The 19,659-nt window shown below is 38.8% G+C and overlaps 1 protein-coding gene across 13 annotated transcripts in view; it reads left to right on the forward strand.

Moving 5' to 3' along the window:
- The first annotated feature begins 15,723 nt into the window (after positions 1 to 15,723).
- The window catches only part of CHR4 (chromatin remodeling 4), a 60,662-nt gene continuing 56,726 nt past the window's right edge, over positions 15,724 to 19,659 (forward strand). For 4 of the 13 annotated variants that reach the window (XM_088860067.1, XM_088860066.1, XM_006826473.4 and 1 more), the window contains exon 1: positions 15,997 to 16,246. Coding sequence is in view for 1 of the 13 variants with exons in the window: in XM_088860061.1 (XP_088716187.1) it covers positions 15,881 to 16,018; positions 16,126 to 16,236 (249 nt within the window). In the remaining 12 variants the exon portion in view is untranslated. Of the gene's footprint in view, positions 16,247 to 16,555; positions 16,809 to 19,659 lie in introns of all 13 variants that reach the window. The other 9 variants (XM_088860070.1, XM_088860068.1, XM_020676608.2 and 6 more) reach the window with 5 other exon arrangements.

Consider the following 19,659-nt stretch of genomic DNA (forward strand, 5'->3'; position numbering starts at 1 on the left):
AACAGAAGAGCCGATAGGCAAAAGCCTAGACTTTGAGCCATGTCTACTAACTATCGCTACATACGACTAGAACAACAGACAAGCTGAAGGCATACTGCCTCGCACACTCAAGATCGGCCCTACCGTCCAAGTGATAAAGTTTTATGTCTTGGGTATAAAACCTTCATTCAACATGCTGCTAGGAAGACCGTGGCTGCACAAAAACCTCGTGGTTGCCTCTACGCTCCATCAATGCTTAAAATTTCCGACTAAATATGGTGTCGTGAAGGTATGTACTGAACCCCCTGCTTTTCTCAATCCTAATATACATAATAGGAAGCTAACCATGAGGGTCGAGCTTGGAGAAATCCCACTTGCTTCCTCGAGCAAGCCGATTGTGCCACCTTACGCCTAGAGGTCGGTGACCCTGTTCCTCAAATTTTGTAAACTTCCACATCGATGGAGGACATCATCCAATGTCAACATTAATGCCGTTTCGAGCCCCTCAAGGCTTGGCACATGCTCTTCTCCCAAGGCTTCCAACCAGGCCAAGGCTTGAGGAGTCAAGGGCAAGGCGTAACGGAGGCAATTTCTGAATCACTCCAAGCCAAAATTGAAAAAGGTGATCGAAGAGGTCTCAAGTGTTCTCTCACCTTATTTCAAAGTCGAATGAAGCCTTCATGTTATTCAGGTTTTGTATCTGAGACGCATTCAAAGCCTCGACCCTCTCGATGCCCATACTTCAAAACGGCCAAAGGTGATCCTTGAATCCCCAACGGGGAATAATTCCTTTTCCACACCTCAACACACACAAGAACTAGGGATTGAAGACCTTTTTGCTGACCTGGATTTGAAGATATGCACAATTGGCTCTAACACAGCCAAGCATTCTCATCCACTGATATAAACCCAGAGACGAAATTGATCGATCATTCCTCTATCTCGAGAATCACTGGAAGCATACCAGGGGCACCTTCAAGTCTTGGTGCCAAAAAATGGATCGACACAAAGTGACCATCTAACCATCCTGCGCATCCAGTCCCAAACATTTCTCTCATGAGTCTCATAAGGGACACCTCTTGTGTTATTTAAAAAACCGTTGAAAATTCAAAACTTGATAAACTTGATAATAATGAAAAAGAATTTTCAAAAAAGGCGAACACTCAAGATAGCCCAATAACAGTACACAATACCTAAGACAATGAATTGAACGACCAAGATGAAGATCAAGAGAGCTAAGAGTCTGAAGAAATCTTTCAACTTGAGGAACTCACTTCCCATGTTGAGCAATTCAAGAAGAGGTTCGATGATGACCCAACAACTATCATCAAAGAAAAGATCTATGTAAATTTAGGAACTGAGAAGGACCCAAGGTTAACTAAGATTGGAACCTCCCTTTCTTCTGAGGAGAGGGAAAATATGATTTCCTTTCTCAAGGAATATCGCGATGTCTTCGCTTGGTCATATGATGATAAGTCAGGGTTAGATCCCACATTGGTGCAACAACACCTCATATTCACCAAAGGGGCAAAGCCCGTGATGCAGAAACTCCGACGTCAAAAGACCCACCTTGAGCTCAAAATTAAGGAAGAAATTGGCAAACTGCTCAAGGTGAAGTTCATTACCCCCATCAATTACTCAGAATGGTTGGCCAACATAGTGGTCATACCCAAGAAAGATAGGAGGATCCGAGTGTGTATTGACTACAGAGACCTCAACAAGGCATGTCCTAAAGACAATTTCCCGTTACCAAATATAGATGCCTTGGTCGACAACACTGCGGGGTACAAGATGTTGTCATTTATGGACAGCCTCTCAGATTACAACCAGATCCTCATGACAGCAGAAGACAAGACCAAAACATCGTTCATAATGCAATGGGGAACCTACTGCTACTGTGTCATGCCGTTTGGCCTCAAGAATGCAGGGTCAACTTATCAACGCACAATGACTAGCATCTTCCATAACTTAATGCACACCATCATGGAAGACTATGTCAATGACATTCTGGTCAAATCGAAGGCTAGGTCTAATCATCTCACCAACTTGAGAATCATTTTTGAAAGACTTCGGAATCATCAACTCAAACTCAATCCATAGAAATGTGCCTTTAAAGTTGAATCCGGCAAATTACTAGGCCTTACAGTGAGCCAAAGGGGCATTAAGGTGGACCCGTCCAAAATACGAGCCATCACTGAAATGCCCCCTCCTCGAAACATTAAAGAAATATGTAGGCTTCAAGGTCACATACAAGCCAAAAGGCATTTTATCTCACAACTGGCAGACAAGTGCGCACCATTCACTCCTTAAGAATGATACCCCATTCATATGGGATAATGAATGCCAAGAAGCGTTTGATCAAATCAAGGAGTACCTCACCGAACCTCCCATCCTTAGTCCTCTTGTCAAGATAAACCCATATTTCTATACATATCTATGAAAGACAAGACCATGGGGGCAATGTTAGGACAATACGATGATTATGGAAAAGAACAAACGATATACTACATCAGCAAAACCATGGTTGACTATGAGACAAGATACACGGACATGGAGAAGCATTTCTTAACACTTATTTGGGCTATGCAGAAATTAAGACATTATGTCTTATCTCATACAGTCAAACTCATCTCAAAAATAGATCCTCTCAAGTACCTATTTGCGAGACCAGTTCTTAATGGGTGTTTGGCAAAGTGGAGAATGCTACTAAGCGAGTTCGAAATCAAATATGTCACTCAAAAATTGGTCAAGGGACAAGCCATTGCAGATCACCTGGCAGAACATGCACTGCGAGAAAACACTCTTGTTAACACGGATCTCCCTGATGAGGATCTCTTCACAATCGAAGACTCAATTTAAAAGCTATACTTTGACAGCGCAAGGAATGAATACGGGTCAGGTATAGGAGTCATACTATGCTCACCCGAGAATATTATAATGCCAACAGATTTTCCATGTACCAATAACAATGTTGAATATGAAGCCTTGATAGCCGAGCTCGAGAACGCCATGGGAATGAAAATTCAGCAAATACGAGTGACTGGTGACTCCTTACTCATCATTAACCAAGTTCAAGGAATTTGGAAGGTGAAAAAAGAAAAGCTCAAACCCTATCAAGAAAAAGTGGAAAAGATGATCCCATATTTCAAGAAAATCACCTTTTAGCACGTAACTAGGGAAATAATCAATTCGCTGACACCCTTGCGACCCTTGCTTCAATGGTTGATATTACTTCAAAAATCACCATGTTGTCATTCTACATCAAGAATAAACATAACCCTTCCCCACCAAGGATCGAAGAAGAAACAGAGCAAGAAAATGAGAATGATGGGGAAGTGTCTCTCGTAGATTCAATTGCGCTAGTTAAGGCAAAACCATGGTTCCACGATGTTCTGTCCTTGCTGAAAGATGAGTTATACCCCGAAGGAGCTACCAAAAAGGATAAAGTTGCCCTTCGAAGTTTTTCTATATGATTCTTAGTAAGAGGGGATCTCCTGTTCAAGAAATCCTTCAATGGCATCATTTTACGGTGTCTTGATTAGCCAGAAATCGACCAAGTACTGACAGAGTTATACAATGAAGGAGATCATTCGGAGCCAACTGCCTCAGCTCAGAAAATCAAGCGCCAAGGCTACTATTGGACCACCATGGTTGAATATTGTTGGAAGTTCGTCAAGAGGTGTCCCAAATGTCAACTTTATGGAGACCTCATCCATGCACTGTCTATACCACTCAACTCAACACCGCCCGTATGGCCCTTTGCCATGTGGGGTCTGGATATCATCGGAATGAACTCACTGAAAGCCTCAAACGGCCACCGTTTTATATTAACGGTTACAGAGTACTTCACCAAATGGGTAGAGGCCACATCATTTGTCAAAATTGAGGAACAACTTGTTGCCCATTTCATAAAGAACAACATTGTATTCAGATTCAATGTTCCTAAGTCAATCATTACTGACAATGGATCCAACTTCAAGAAAGAAAAGGTCACTAAGGTATGCAAAATTTCGGGATAACGCAAACATTCTCCACACCTTACTACCCTCAAGGAAACGGACAAGCAGAGGCCACAAACAAAGGATTTTTCAAAATTATAGACAAAATAATAGAAGGTGGCAAGGATTGGAATGAAAAGCTAACCGACGCACTATGGGCCGACCCGACAATTGAGAAGACTAGTACTGGTATGACCCCATACTCATTGGTGTATGGTATGGAATCAGTGCTACCGATTGAAGTTGAGATATCATCTCTTTAAGTGCTTATCCACAAAGATTCAGATGAGGAACAAAAGATCGAAGCACGAATTGCTGCCCTTGTTACTTTGGATGAAAGATGACTACGAGCAACACAGAATATCATTGCTTATCAGTTTAGAGTCGAGAGGGCATACCAAAGGAAAGTTGCTCCTTGACAATTCAGAGAAGGGGACACGGTACTTAAGAAAATCTTCCACATTCTGGCAAATCCATACCCTTAGGCTAGTTCAAACCTAATTGGGAGGGGTCATTTGTGGTTACCTGAGTGCACACATGCAATGCTTACAAGATCAAAAATCAGGAGGGGTACAAGCTCAACAACCCCATTAATGTGATTATATCTCCGAAAATACTACCCGTAACAGGCTCAAAAGCATTGTGAAAATCTGAAAAGGCATCACAAATAAAAAAAAAAAACAAAAAGGCAAAAAAAAATGAGCGTGGTGAAAACCTGAAAAGGCATCACAGGTAAACAAAAGAAGAATAAAAAATCTCCAAGAAGAAGCTTCCGATTCAAAACACTCAAGTACAAATATATACTTGCAAGTTCCAAAAAAACTGCACAAGCAGACTCTGAGGACGAAGACTCCTCCTAAACCCTACAGGTTCCCAACATAACCAACTCAGAAAGATGTGGGAGGTTGATATGAATGGAAAACAGAAGTGACTTCGATGAACCCTGGAAGAACGTTGAGACTTCTCCAAGATGGAAGCCAGGCAAGAATCAAGAGAACTCTTCATGGAACCGCGAAGCACAGGATGAAAGCTCCAAAGGTAAAAAGATAACTTCGAGACTTTTGAGTTCTCACGATCCCACAAGGAAATCTTGTCATCATCTTCGGATAAAACATAATAAAGAAAATAACCACCAAAGGGGCCACAGGTGACAAAACTGTAAGGCCCGTCCCATTTGAAAATGCTTTTCAAATTGACTTTTAAATCATCAATTTTCAAAAAAAAAAAACCCTTTTAGAAAGGACTCCCTCCATCACTACAAGAGGCTAAACTGTTAGTCGATCTAGCCTCGTTCTCGAAGCCAACTTCCTATGCCTGTTAAGAAGGCTTGAAACAAGTCAAGCTCCATGGTTGTATGATTATAACTACTAACTACCACATATAGGAGATGGGTGAACCTCGCAAATGACGAAATTGACAAGTCTGGGAGCGTTTTTCTCTCAGCTGGATCCCCTGAGGCAAAATGAGGCAAGCTCATCACCATGTGTGCATATGATGAACCAATAGTTAGAAATTCGGGACAAAAACCCTATACAACTAGGGGGCTGAGTTTGTAAAAATTCAGTTTGAAAAGTGTGTGCAAAGAAAGTGTCTACTATGCTTTGATGAATCAAATGCAACGTAGAGATGAATAAAGACCCCCCAACAGGGACAGCAACAAGGAGAAAATTAAAAAGAGTAGAAGGGATTCCACAATTCTAGAGGACCAATCAAATGGGAAATAAAATTTTGATTCTATTCATCCATTGAAAATGGGCTTATTATATGCAATTACGCAATCAACTCTGGTTTCGAGACCAAAATTTCTACTGTCCTAACAGACTTCAACGAAAATAAAACTACTGAAAAATAATGTTGATCATGAGATCAACTTATTCATGCCAAGAAAAATAAATAAAGAAAAAGAAAATATTTGGCTATTTAGTCTTCGGCTTCAGATCAACATCCTTCTCCTTGAGTTTCGCCAAGGCCACCCATCGAGCTAGTTCGATTCCAGCCTCTTCTAAGCCAATATCAGACACGTCCTCATTGGAATTGATTCATTTATTTGAATAAGAGGCGTCATCTTTTAGATGAGGCACGGGATCCTAAGCAAGAGTAAAAGGTTCTCCACGAAGTCTCTAAGATCTAGGGCACAGTGGAAGAGGACATGCACATTCCCACCAATAAGCGTAGTTGGGGGTGGTCATGAGCTTATCTTGCTTGACCAACCCCTCACTAGAAGAGGACTTCTACCCCTTCCACGACAAACCTGCCTTAACCAGAAGTGTGGAAGAGTGTCGTTGAAGCGAAAAGATAGGGCGACGATCGATCGCTTCTCCTGGGGAAGTGTAATTCTAAGTATGGCGAAACTGGCAAAGTACCCTTTGAGGGAAATTCCCCTATGTGAAGAACTGTCCCGCCAGAATAAGACATGAATGCCCCATAATAGGCAGAAACTGGGGCATATTCTCAAGACCCCTGATCACCTAATTAAAGGACGACAACTCGTCCAAAACCTGACGATAATAATTGACATCTCGAGGTCGGGTGGAGTCATTTACATATGCCAGTCCCAGAGCAGTAAATACAACAATCGTTGATGGAGGAGGACGGACAATGGTGATGTGTTAATAGGCCCAAATTTGCAGAAAATAGGAGCCAAAATGATCCCAACAGGTCACAGAACAGAAACCCTGTACCCCGGAACCATCCGGAGCAGATTGACCTGGGCGACACTGCTGGTGTCACCCAGCCTGTGTGGGCAACACTGGCGTGTCACTCAGGTGACACCACTAGGTCGCCTAACTGAGACACTCTCGGTTCAGTCCGAGCTTTTTCCAATACTTTTTTATTGCAAAAATATGGGATCTGGGGGCCAAAACAAGAAGAAAAACTGAGTTGCAAGGGAAAAATAAAATAAAATTGAGTTTGAAAATATACTTGCAAAATCAAGATGCTTCCCTCAATGAATCGGTCGCCTCGGGTGACCCGGTCGTGAAGACCCCTTTAAATTCCCGTCAACACGGCTGGATGGTGTAACCCGCTCGCTCCCAGAATGCATGGGCTAAAGGAACAAGGGAGCTACGAACCTCCTTACGACCACTCAAAAAAAGAACGGAGCCCAACAACACAACAAGGAAAATATGGATCTGTTCAGTGGCCCGAGACCGCTCTCGATTCCGGACCAGCAACTCCATATTGACCCATTGACCATGTGAAGAGTAGGCAGCCCCCAACAGTCGCGCACCCATGATGGAATGATTGTCGGTAGCAGTAGAGGGTTGATACGCAATTCCGACCAAGCTCAAGCCAAAAACCCTGGCAATTTCCTCCAAAGTTGGCGTTGTCTCTCTTGTAGAAAGGAAGAAGGTGTTTGTTTGATAGTTGAATCTCTCATCAAGAGCCTCAAGGAGTAGAAAGTTCACATGGCAAGAGGCCATGTTCAATATTCCTATCATCGAAACTGAGGTCAAGAAGGCTAAGAGCTCGGGCCATTGCTGAGCAGAAAGAAACCAATCCCTGAACCAAGGTCCGATAATAAGGAAGTCATTGACACGTCGAGGAACTTTACCAGATCGAGGGCCCTGCGAGATATGGGAGGGCAGAACTTCAGGGAAGCTCCTAACCCTAGGAAAAAGAGGGGAAGCCTCCTCCTCTCCTCTATTATCAGCCCGCTCAGAAACCTTCCCCTTGCCCTTGGAAATAGCTTCGCCCTTCCTAGGAGCCATGAAATTCTAAGAGTGAGAGTAAGAAAAAATAGTAAGGTTAGAGGGAAGATGATGAAGAAGAAAGAAGATGAAGATGGGAAGAAGAAAGATGAGCTTGAAGGATGAAGGGAGAATGGGAAGGAAGATGCTTTTTTATAGAAAATAGGAAATCCGACCAAAAACTCATCCTGAAGCTATCCACTTCGGCCAACAGAAGGTTTAGATAACCCTAAAACCTTCCAAAATGATAAACTTTGATTTTGGATGTTACAGGTCTAGGCGACACGCCTGGTGTCGCCCAATTCTGTACTCAGGCTGGGCGACACCACCAATGTCACCCAGGTCACACTACTAGTGTCGCCCACAAAATTTTGAAAAAAAAAAAGATGCTCTTTTCATCTCAGCATTTTACAAATAATATATATATATATATATATATATATATATAGGCATGTCGCCCAGCCTGTGAGGGCGACACTCCTTGTGTCGCCCGGGCGACCCAGGGCGACACCACTGGCCTCTTCCAATTCAAAATTATGCTAGGATGTTGTTGGTTCGTCCATCCCTCAACGTTAGTGGCCTCTTTGATGCTGCCACCAAGGTAGTTCAAAATATGATAACCAATTGTGCACTTGCAACCGCTACGTTTATGGGTAACGTGACTTAAGTGGTGGCGTGGTCAGAAACTAACAACCCCGGTGCCTTTGTTGGCACTGCCACTAACCTCTTCCAGATCGAAATCAAGCTAGGATATTGTTGGTCCCAGCTCCAATGACATGACTCCCATAGTCTAGGTAATGATGCTTGCGATTTGCATATCTCGAGTCCCGGCAATTGATGGTGGTTTGGGACAATCAAACACACAGCACTGCTAGTGGCTAGGAAGTTTAAGTAATCATGACCACTCGTGACCATGATGTTTAGCTTGCAGGCTCGGAAGTTGGGCCACTGTCTTCTCAATGAGGCTTTTGCCCTCTCTTGCGCTACAAGTAATGTTGTTGATTTGTTTGCTGAACAACCCCACCACTGGAGTTAGCACTGCAAAGTGTAGTTGAACATTATGGCCAACGACTTTTCAACAAGGCCTTTGCCCTATTCTACAATACAAGTAATGTTGCTGACTTGTGCACCCTATAACCCCACCACCAGAGTTAGGCTCTGCCAGTAGTGTAGTTGAGTTGTGTGATCAACGACTTTCTAGCAAAACCTCTACCCTCTTCTGCACCACAGGAGATGTTGTTGACTTGTGCCCCCAACAACCCACCGTCAGTTTTATGTTATCCCAGTGGTGTAGTTGGGTTGTGAGGCCAACAACCCCACCAATAGAGTTGGCCAGAATTGGAGCTACTTGTGGGATAGTTGAACCTCGGTGGCCTTGCAGACTATTTTGGAAAGCTTCATCTAGATTTTGAACTTCTGTGGGGTAGTTTTTGACCGCTTAGGGCTTCTTACTGAGGTTCAGGGATACTAGTTTCTTGGGTTCCTAGTTTAGGGCTCATGGTAGATGTGTCGGAGTTCTTTGGTTTCCTACAATTCTTTTAGTCGGTATTGGGGTGTCTACAAGAATGCTCAAAGTTAAAATAATAATCACTTGGTTTGGGGTAAGAGGAGGACAAGGAGAGAGAGAGAGAAGAAGAAGCGTGGATTAAAACAGATGGTTTCTTTTGGTTTGATCATAATGGTGAGAGAGAGAGAGAGAGAGTGGTGGAGCCAAAAGAAGGGGAGAGGGGCAGAGAGCGTCACTAAGCTATTAATGTGGTTGGAAGTAGGGGAGAGAGAAAGAAAGAGAGAGTTATGGATGTGAAGAGAGAAATGGGAGAGAGTGTGTGGTTTGGGTTGAGAAAGAGTGGTATGATAAAGAAATGTAAAGATATAGAGCCCATGTCAGGGCATCAAATGAGTTTTTGAGAGCATAGAGAGAGAGAGAGAAATGGGAAAAGCAAAATTTTGGCCACCAGTAACCTTCTATAAAGCAAGTTAGCCAGTAAACCCCAACCCAGTCTTGAGATTTGGGTTGAGATCAACAATGATCTTTAAGGGACTCATGTTATTGTGTGTGGCAGGGTCCTATAAGATCATTACTCGAATTTTTTATAAAATCTAAAAAAACCTATTTTGTGGTTGTTGAATGATATCAGTTTCAGTCTAAATCATGTGCACCCTTCAAGCGTATACATGATGTGAATACTATGCCATCCCTTGTATATTTATTTTGGATCAAATTGAGTTTTTTAATTGAAAAAAGTTAAAAATGTGATTTCATATACCAATAAAAAAGGAGAGGGGGGTTTAGGCAAATAAATTTCCATAAGGCTCACGTGATGTGGGTAAATTTAAGGTCTATATTTGAGAATTACTTAATTAATTTCATGAGAAGAAGGATGAACATATTGTAATGAGGTTAGTTGCTTTGTAATTTATATCATAAATAACCTTTATATAAGGAAAATTGATATTTAATAAAAAGATGATAAAAAATAGAGTGTATGTAAAAAAGGAATAATGTAAAGTGTAAAATAATTGAAGAACAAAGGGACCTCATGCTGAAATATCTCATAAATGGAAAAGATTAAAATAAGGCCTAGACTTTATAGAAAAAAGCAAGGCCTCATCTCAAACCTCACCAAAAATTACAGTTCTGGCATAAAAAACCTTCAAATTGATCATCTCAATTTTGCTTATGGTCGTGACAAAATGAAGATTTCAAGTCCTAAAAATAGTGTATATTATAACTCATTATCTAGACCGTCTATTTTTAAGTGACTACAGATCCATAAGATTTGTACCATTTTTTTAGGTACAAATTTTGCTAGTTTGAATGTGTGCATTGCATGTAGAACAGAATTATCATTCATGTAAATAATCATGTAAATATATAATATATGAATTTATCAATTTTGAGACTATTTGTATAGCATATGTTGATCTGCCCTTTGCAATACTCTTAGATGAGCACAAGAACATGCATCTCTACGTTGATCTTTGTTCAAAGAACTCTTACAAATTGAATACTAATTAAGTAAATCATACAACAAATAACTTAGGAATGGTTTTTAGAATTATGATTTATTTCCTATTATGTAATATCAGTACAAATTTTGACAATCTTTTAACATTTTTTTATGATTGAGAAAACAATTATTATCAAAGATATTGCACTACATAATAATGAACATATGTTATTTGATTTCATGGAAATACAACATGCATGATGATAAAAAAAAAGGGGGGGAAAGAAAAAACATAGTATGCATGCATGGGGCCAATTCCATTGATTTTGATAAATATTGCACTACACAAAAATGAATATATGTTATGTGATTTCATGAAAGTACAACATGCATGATACTATCAAAAAGAAAAAACAAACATGCATGCATGGAGCCATCTATTGATTTTTGGTAGTTTTATGGGTACATGGACTATTATAAATTAAATAATAGAAATCTGATTTCTTAGAATTGGGAAGCTATTCACAACTAATTCCTCGAATGGATTTCTTTTAGAGAGTAATTTAGATCAGTTTTTTATCAACATATGATTTTCTTCGTTTTAAAAAATAAATAATCTCATATTATTTTAGGAAAATTATCAGAAATATATCATAAAGTTTTTCATATTTTATATATACCAAAATCTTCCATTTAATATACTCATACCCATGTTTCCATTTTTTATTTTATTTTTTGTAGGAAATTTATACTTACTACACTATTAAGCCGGGATTAAGGGACCTAATTGCATAGACGTTGTAGAAGATGTTTGAAGAGAGAGAGAGAGACATTTGAATTTTGCAAGCACAAAGAGATAAAAATTTAAACCTATTCTAAAATAGAAAGAGATAGAGATTGCGATCTCATACTTTTTTATTTAAACGTAATTTTTGTTGAAGATATAGAGCATGGAAGAGACGGGTTAAGACTTAAGAGAGAGAGGGAGATAGAGAAAATAGGATTTGAAAAGTAGTAAGAGATAGATATTAGAATGTACAATAATCAGCAAAATCAATTTACAACAAAATCAAGAGAGATACTTACCATATCAATACCTATATTTAAGGGAAGCGAGAGGCCAAAGAACTATTGTAAATAAATTATTTTTAGGTCCCATTTAAATTCATTATAATTTGCTCAAATAATAGGCCGGTTAAAATTTGGAGATTTGCATTGGTTCATATGTATATTAACATGATAAGGAAGTTGAGCATCTCTATGGTAGGCATATGTATGGCTTACCACGAAATGGAAGTGCAATATATATTATATGGAGGTTGACCATATACGGAAAATCATGCTGTTCAAAACATTTGATGGTAGCATTAAACATACAGTATGTTTACATAAGTATTGATTTTGTTGATATGGTAAGCAACTCTCTCTTGATTTTATTGTAAATTGAATTTGTTGATAGAGAGAGATGAAGTGGGAAATCTATGGGTGCGAGATTAAATCTCAGCCTACAACCATTGATAAATTATTATGATCTAAGGATTCAAATCACATCCTTATCCATATTAGGAATCTTCCTTATAATTTCTCAATTTGATTTGAATTGCTACTTCTTAGAAACCAATTGCATCCTTAAAGTCGTAATCCAATTAGATCTTATTCTAATCTTTGAAAATCTCTTTATAACTGACTAAATCTTGTAGATGATTTTCTTAACCTGTAATTTTCTTTTGATGAGACAAAATTAGTGTGTGATACTTTTTATTATGGTAACTCCAATTTTTTCCTAAAATTATTGCATATCACTCGTCTTTAAAATCTCTTGCAATGAATCTAGCCATCTCCATCTTAAAATATGTATATTCTAAAATTAGTAGGTGGATGTGTACTCTCTCTCTTCCCTAAATTAGTGCAAGAATGCATGCGCTATATCTTCATGGCGTGGGTGCGTACTCTCTCTTCCCTAAACTTAGTATGTGATGCTCTCTCTCTTCCCTCGAATTAGTGTGTGGATCGCATACTCTCTCTTTCCTAAGATTAGGCTATGGATGCTCTCTCCCTTTGTCATTCAAGGTCGAAATGTCTAGTATAGCCTCTATAAACTTGCGGTTCTTATTTTCGGACATGTTTCTACCCCGGATTAATAATGTAATATAGATTGTCCTTGGTAGAATTCATTTCAGAGTCATAGTTTTTATGTGAGACTTTACTTTTTTTTCCAAAAAGTTTATGCGTTATAGAAATTATATCCTTTATAAATATATCAATTATTTTTTTTAGAAGGACATTGTTGAAAAATAAAACAACTATTTTTTTATTAAAAAACTCTTCTTATTTTACTTTTATTTAATGGGGAGTGATCTCATGCAACGGTTTTATAGTAATATAATGAAATAATATTCAAAACTATATTAGAGTCATTTTTTTTATCCAAAATTTTAAAGGGAAAAGTTTATATATAACTGAGGCTCTAAACAATCTCAAATTGGAGCCCACCTCAAAAATTTCATTATAAGAGGTTGTTTTGATGCCCAAATATCTTCAAGTTGATCATCTCGGCATCAAGATACGTGAACATGAGAAAAAAATGGATTTCAAGTTTTGGAAATAATGCATCTTGTAACTCATTTTTGGACCGTCAATTTTCAAGTTTTCCTAGATGTGCTCAATCTACACTATTTTTTAAGCTTTAAATTTTATAATTAAAGATGAACATATATTTTAAGGCTATCACAAAGATTTTCAGTATTGAAATCACATTTTTCGATACTATTTGAAGGTAGGCTCTAATTTGATTGTTTAAAACCTCGGCTCTATACAAACTGCACCCATTTTTAAATATACAATATTTTCATTTTACTGAACAATCACTAAAAAGTAAAATTTGAAAAACACGCTTAGAAGGATTTTTTTAGTCCAATTAATGTAGACCATCTATTTTAGTGATATTCTTAGTTCTAGGCCTTAAAAGGATTTTTCCTTTCCAAAATTTTTAGATAGCTTTATTATCGTTAGATTAACAATGTTAAAAAAAAAAGATTTTGAAATTATAAAAGCATAGACCATGTAATTCACCAAATAGATGGTCTAGATTTGTTGTTAGAAGGGACTCATTTTGATCATATCTATAGTGCAGATTGAATCTTTTATTTTTTTGGGATTGAATATAGGGATGAAGAGAATGTGCGTGCAAAATTTGAAATCAAACAAATACCATGGTTTTCTAGAAGTACAGTTTATTATATTTCAATAACATGACGGTATGAGATCTTTCTCCTTATTTAATAGTTTATATAAAGGCATGTGAAGAAAAGAAAATTGCACCTTAGTACACCACTAGAAGATGTAGTTCTGGGGTCAGAAACACCTACGATAGCCTGAGAAATCTACTTTTGCCATTGATTTTGAATTTAAAGATAAAAATGTGGTCCATATGGCAAATTTGTGAATATTTTAAATGTAATGTCTAGATAACATACTATAAGAAAAACTAATTTTAGGGCTTCAAATCCTTTTTTCCATACCTATAAGTGATGAGATTAAGATGATTAATATGAGAGTTTTCCTATGCCATAATTACGATTTATTCTGAGATTTGCAGCGCATCTTCGCCATTATTCAATAAGGCCTCATCCCATACTAACCTTTTTCTAACTTAAGTACTAAATTTAGAAGCCCGATACAACAAGCATCGAGTTATTATCATATTGTCTAAAAAAGAAGAAATTTTTGTCCTTTATTGAATAAAAGTAGTATAAATGGCTTTCATTTTTACTATAGTGTCCCCCCAATTTTCTATTCTACTAAAATCCTTCTCAAATTGTATTTTAAGCTGATAATTTTTTTCTTCAAGATGCCCATATTTTGAAATTCAAAATGAGATTATCCAAGTTTTTTCATTTTTAAAGGCATATGATTTTAAATTTATCCATTTTAAAACACATCCCCTCTCCCTTATAAGCCTATGTAAAGGGGTGTATTCGTTGGGAAGCATTTGGACAAGTTTCATTGCAAAATCGAACCGGAATGGTTAACCGGACGTACACCTAAAAGCGGTTTAACAAGTCTAACCGGTAAACTGGTCGATTCAACTGTTCTAAGTTTTGACTGGGTAAGTCCCGGGCGGTCAAAAAAGTGCTGAAAAAAATAAAAACGATACAAAAATATACTAAAATATGAAAAAACATACAAATAATGATTAAAATAAAACACATTAAAATTAAATTGAAAATTAATGAAAAAATGGATTTTAACTACCAAAATTGACTTTCAGAAAAAGATGGGAAAATATAAAATTGAGTATTGATGACCAAAATATTTTTTAATCTTTGCTATAAAAATATTAAAAAATGAATTACAAACCAAATTCCTTATTTTTGAGAATTTATATATATTTTGATTTTTTTTTTCAAAATACCAGTCGATCACCAAAACCACCCAAAACCAAAACCGACGGGTTCCAATCTAACTGGGTGGTTAGAGATTAGATCGCCTGATTTTTTCAACAATAATTTCAAAACACCATAATCTTATGGACCACGCTGTAATCCATAATCCACAGGGTCATTGCTCTTCGGTGAAGTGATGAATGGCAAAGACTAAAGAGAGAGGGCCCAAGAGATAAGCCCCAAGCAACGGTGGGTTGTTCATCCCTTAAATAGGCCGTAATCAACCCTTTACCAGCGAGACTGCAATGAATGGTAGTTAGTGTTAGCAATGGGTGGTAGACCCCGGACCGCCCGGTTGGGGTACGGCTTGGGCCATAAATTGTTGCGCTATGGGGCATTATGCAGTTAGCTTTTTTTTTTTTTTTTCTTTTGTATTTTATTCATTTGTTGTTTTTTTTTTTATATTTTTAATTGATAAAAAAAAAAACTCAAATGATGATTTTCTTCATTTGTTTTTTCTGGTCTTGGCCTGGCAATATGGGGCAACTGTCGGGCCAGGGGTTTTCTTAAGCGATATGAAGTTTTCATTGGGTCACCCCTAACACGTGTGGAATACAAGGACGAAGGCAGTTTGGGTGGATTACTAAGGAAAGGGGTGGCCAAATGAGAGGGAGAGGAAGGGGAAAAGAGAAAATGGCGGCACGGAGCAAAGCGCGAAACCGAAGTCGGAGGTGACGCACTTTCGCCGTTCCCCCGGTCGCAAAGCAAGAGAGACAAAGTGGGAGGATCGAGGTCGAGGGAGGGAGGAGAGAGAGTGTCTCTCCATTGCATGGCAATGCATTCCTCATCAACTCCTCTTGCTTCAAAGTCCTCAAAATATGGGGGAAGGGGAGGAGCACCCTTCCACACCGCCACGTGGCGCTCTCCCAGTGGCTCTACTCCCCGTGCACCCTCCAACTGTTGCTGGCTGCCATGTCAGTCGCCTTCGATGGATGTGTAGGCCTACGAATGCGCCGGTATTCCATCTCCGTATATATAACACAACACATCATCGCATCATGTGTCCTCCTCCCCCTCTCTGTCTCTCTCTAAATGCCCTAATTCATCCCCCCTTCCCTCTCAGATTGACGGTCCCTTCTCTCTCTCTCCGTGGCCTCTGCAACGCTTTGGGGCTTCCCTGTGTGGAATTCGGGTGAAGATTTGGTGTTTGCTGGTTCATTTGAGCTCAAAACTGGTGAGTTCAGGTATGTGCCTGTTTTGTCATTCTGTTTATTTCTTTGCATGTTGTGTTTTTGTTGATGCTTTTGTTTGTTTATTGTTGAGTGGGTTTATTAGCTTGTTTTGGAATGGGATTTTGGTGTTGGCATTGTTGAAATGAGTGCTCTGTACTATTTTGGGTTGATATGGTTTTGATTAACTTTTCAATTTGATTTCTATTGCTGTGTTGGTGGTTATCAATTAGGTTGGATGTTTTGAATCTGGTGATGATTGTTATGCAATGGGGATTAGCGGTTTAGGAACTTGATTTTAGGTTGGGTTTTGGCATTCTGCAGAGAATACGTCAGTGGATGGATTGGGAGTTTGTGAGCTCAATTTTAGGCGGGAATGGTTTAATGTGAAGGTTTTGCTTCACAAGAACAAAGTTCAGTTCTGTTTTCTTGCATGGAATTCTTCTCCTCCTTTGCTTTCTCTCTGACTGTCAGTCTTCCTCAAAGTTTTGACTTCTCATGCAAAAACCATATAATGTCGCAGCTATTTTCATGTTTTAGAATTTTGCATGGGGCATAACTGAGGAGCTCCCAAAAGGTATATTTTAGCATGTACATTCTCAGACAATTGCTTCTTTCAAGGACTAACTGATCCATATTGAGTGTTTCCTGAAGCCCTGATGCAAGTTTAGCGGGCTTTAGTTGTTTAGCAATTGGTTCCAAAGTTATTTCTACTAGTGTTAAATCACTGAAGAGAGTGACCTAAAGTGTGTTATGTTAAATGCATTAAAACCCATTGAGAATTTTGTCAATTTTAATGTATTTGCAACTGAAGCTCCTGTCCTTTGTGTGCAGGATTAGCTTATTTCATTCGCAAGTTTGGCTGAATGTAAAATGGAAAACATATGAAATCCAAGTTTATACTATGAAAGCTGGTTCCACAATTTGTCCTTCCAAATATTTACGCGTTCTAGCTGTACACGACTTCTCATTCAGGAGCACAAGTGACACCTTAATAATTGTTTTCTATAGAAACTCTATATTTGTAGTCCATTCAACTGCTACAAGCCAGTTGGAAGGTAGCCTGTCTGCTGACTCCTGCTTCTGAGTTCGTCTAGCATGATATGCTAAACTATCACCATGCCTTTCACTAGGATGTGTAATAATCAGTTTTGCTGTTAATGCCTTAAAAATGGTGCAGGAGAACTAATCAAGAATTTTCACTTCAAGGGAATTCTAAGAAATTTCTATTTCAAACCTTAAAGAGTTGGATGGTGATCCTTTTTGTGTAGTGCTCCTTAAAGAATGGCTAAGATTTTTATCGAACCCTTGAAAATTCTCACATAAAGCATGGCTCTTTTCAGATGGCCTAGTATATCTCTTCATGAGTTGTATGTTTCAGCTCCAGTACTTCAGCTGCTGAATATTGGGATTTCCTCAATCAGCAGCTTAGTCACTATAGGATTGTCCAGTGGCTACAGTTGCCACCATTTGATTTTCTACCACAACTGGGGAATGAGCTTCTTTTATGGAAAAGAGAATGGGAAAAAACAAGTAACTATTGCTGGACCTTAATGGTTGGTTATTCAGTACCCTATCCCACTTCTACCAAAGCCTTGTAGGGAATCCATCCTTTTCTATCAAAATTGTGTCCTCACTAGAGTGAGGAGGGAGCCTTTTAATCACAGGAATTGCCAAGAGCTGTGGCCTTGTGCTTGACTATGTGTTTGACCATGCTGCATTTCTCCCTTGCTAGTCAAGTAACTCCCTAAGTTGAGGGTATGTATAGTATGCAAAGGAACAGTATCTAAATGAAGTTGAGCTAATTGTAAAAAGTGTTCTCTTACCGTCACTTGCCAGTCGCTGATTGTAAAAAGACGAGGGGCAAGTATCAAAAGTGAAAGAGCTTTGGTCAAGTAGCTGGGAAGTGTCATCAAGTAAAGCTATGGTAAGTGTAAGCTTGGCAACTAGCCAGAAGTCTAGGAGAGATCTAAGGGATTGCTATGACTTCTGCAAAATTCAACACATTCACCCTCATGCTTCTGCTGCTGTTGGCAATAAAATAACACTAGTACAGCCTCTGTGCAAGACATCCTTCACAGCAGTTGCCTAGGCTGGATCCTTCTCCAAAATGGATGAAAAAGTCCCTTGGTTAACATGGTCAGAGGATCCATTCTTCCCTAGTGCAAAACCGGCACCGGAAAGTATAGATCCGAGGCCCGTTGTGCAACAACAATCTGGCTTCCTTGCTCTCGATCAAGGGAATGAAGAGAAATGGGATTTTTGGTCCCTAACTCTTACCAAACTCAAGGTACTTACAGTACACAAGGATGGCCTTCCAACTCAAGGTACTCTTGTCACACAATGAATGGAACTTTGTCTCACTCTCTCTACATCAAGGAGGAGGAAGATTTCATTATCAAAGTATCAACAAAACTAGCTAATTGTTACAGCAATGTTCCGTGCATATAAAAAAATGTTCCATACATATGAACCAGTTTGCTAGAACTAGAAAATGACCAAAATTCCCTTAACAAAGTGTGAAATTAACTAGATTATCCTTGTGCCCTATTTCCCATACTTGCGTGCAACTTTCATGCACCCAAGTTCTCATACATGAAACCCAATTTCTAAGCATCGAAACCACACATTTTGGCCTTTGGGCTCATGAAAATTTCCACACAATAAATTACTTGTCTCTACGCCAAATTCCCTAGACCATGACAAATTAAAAAATGACCAAAACAAACAAAGAGAAAATGACAAACACATCCTGGGACCCAAAACAAAGAAACAATGACAGATTTGTCCCGGTGACCAAAAACAAATCATGAACATGAGGATTACGTTCTCGTGACCGAAGAACTTGAAAATGGCAATTTTGTCTTGGGACCCAAAACTTCCGGATGCAATTTGCATCATACTCCCCGGGTTGGAAAAGACTCAACTCTGTCCAGTCGCCGTTACCATGACATTCGAAGAGGTCTTGTACGTTGAAGATTAGGGAGGTATTCTATCCTCTTGGCAGCTCTACTTCATAGACATTGTCATTGATTTTCCTTTTGATTTTACTAGGGTCAATCTTCTATGTTTTGAGCTTGCCATATGTATCGACGAGAAATCGCTCCTACATTAGATACACCATAACAAGATCTCCAACTTTGAACAATTGTCTGTCGGTGTTGGTTCACGACATCTTGATACTTGGCATAACTTTCCTCCAACTTCTTTCGAACCTTTTCATGTAACTCCATGTAGTTAGCCATGTTTGAAGCATCTACATGATATTAGGCCATGAAAATGCAAAGGTAATATGCCATAGACCACATTAAATGGAGCTTTCTCAGTTGATCGATTTAGAGAATTATTATACGCGAACTTAGCCTGTGGTAACACCATGTCCCAAACTTTTAAATTCCCTCCAACCAAGCTTCTTAACATATTACCAA

The sequence above is a fragment of the Amborella trichopoda genome, chromosome 2 (assembly GCF_054954075.1).
Source record: "Amborella trichopoda isolate Santa Cruz 75 chromosome 2, AtrichopodaSantaCruz75HAP2 v2.0, whole genome shotgun sequence".
NCBI classification, from domain to species: domain Eukaryota; kingdom Viridiplantae; phylum Streptophyta; class Magnoliopsida; order Amborellales; family Amborellaceae; genus Amborella; species Amborella trichopoda.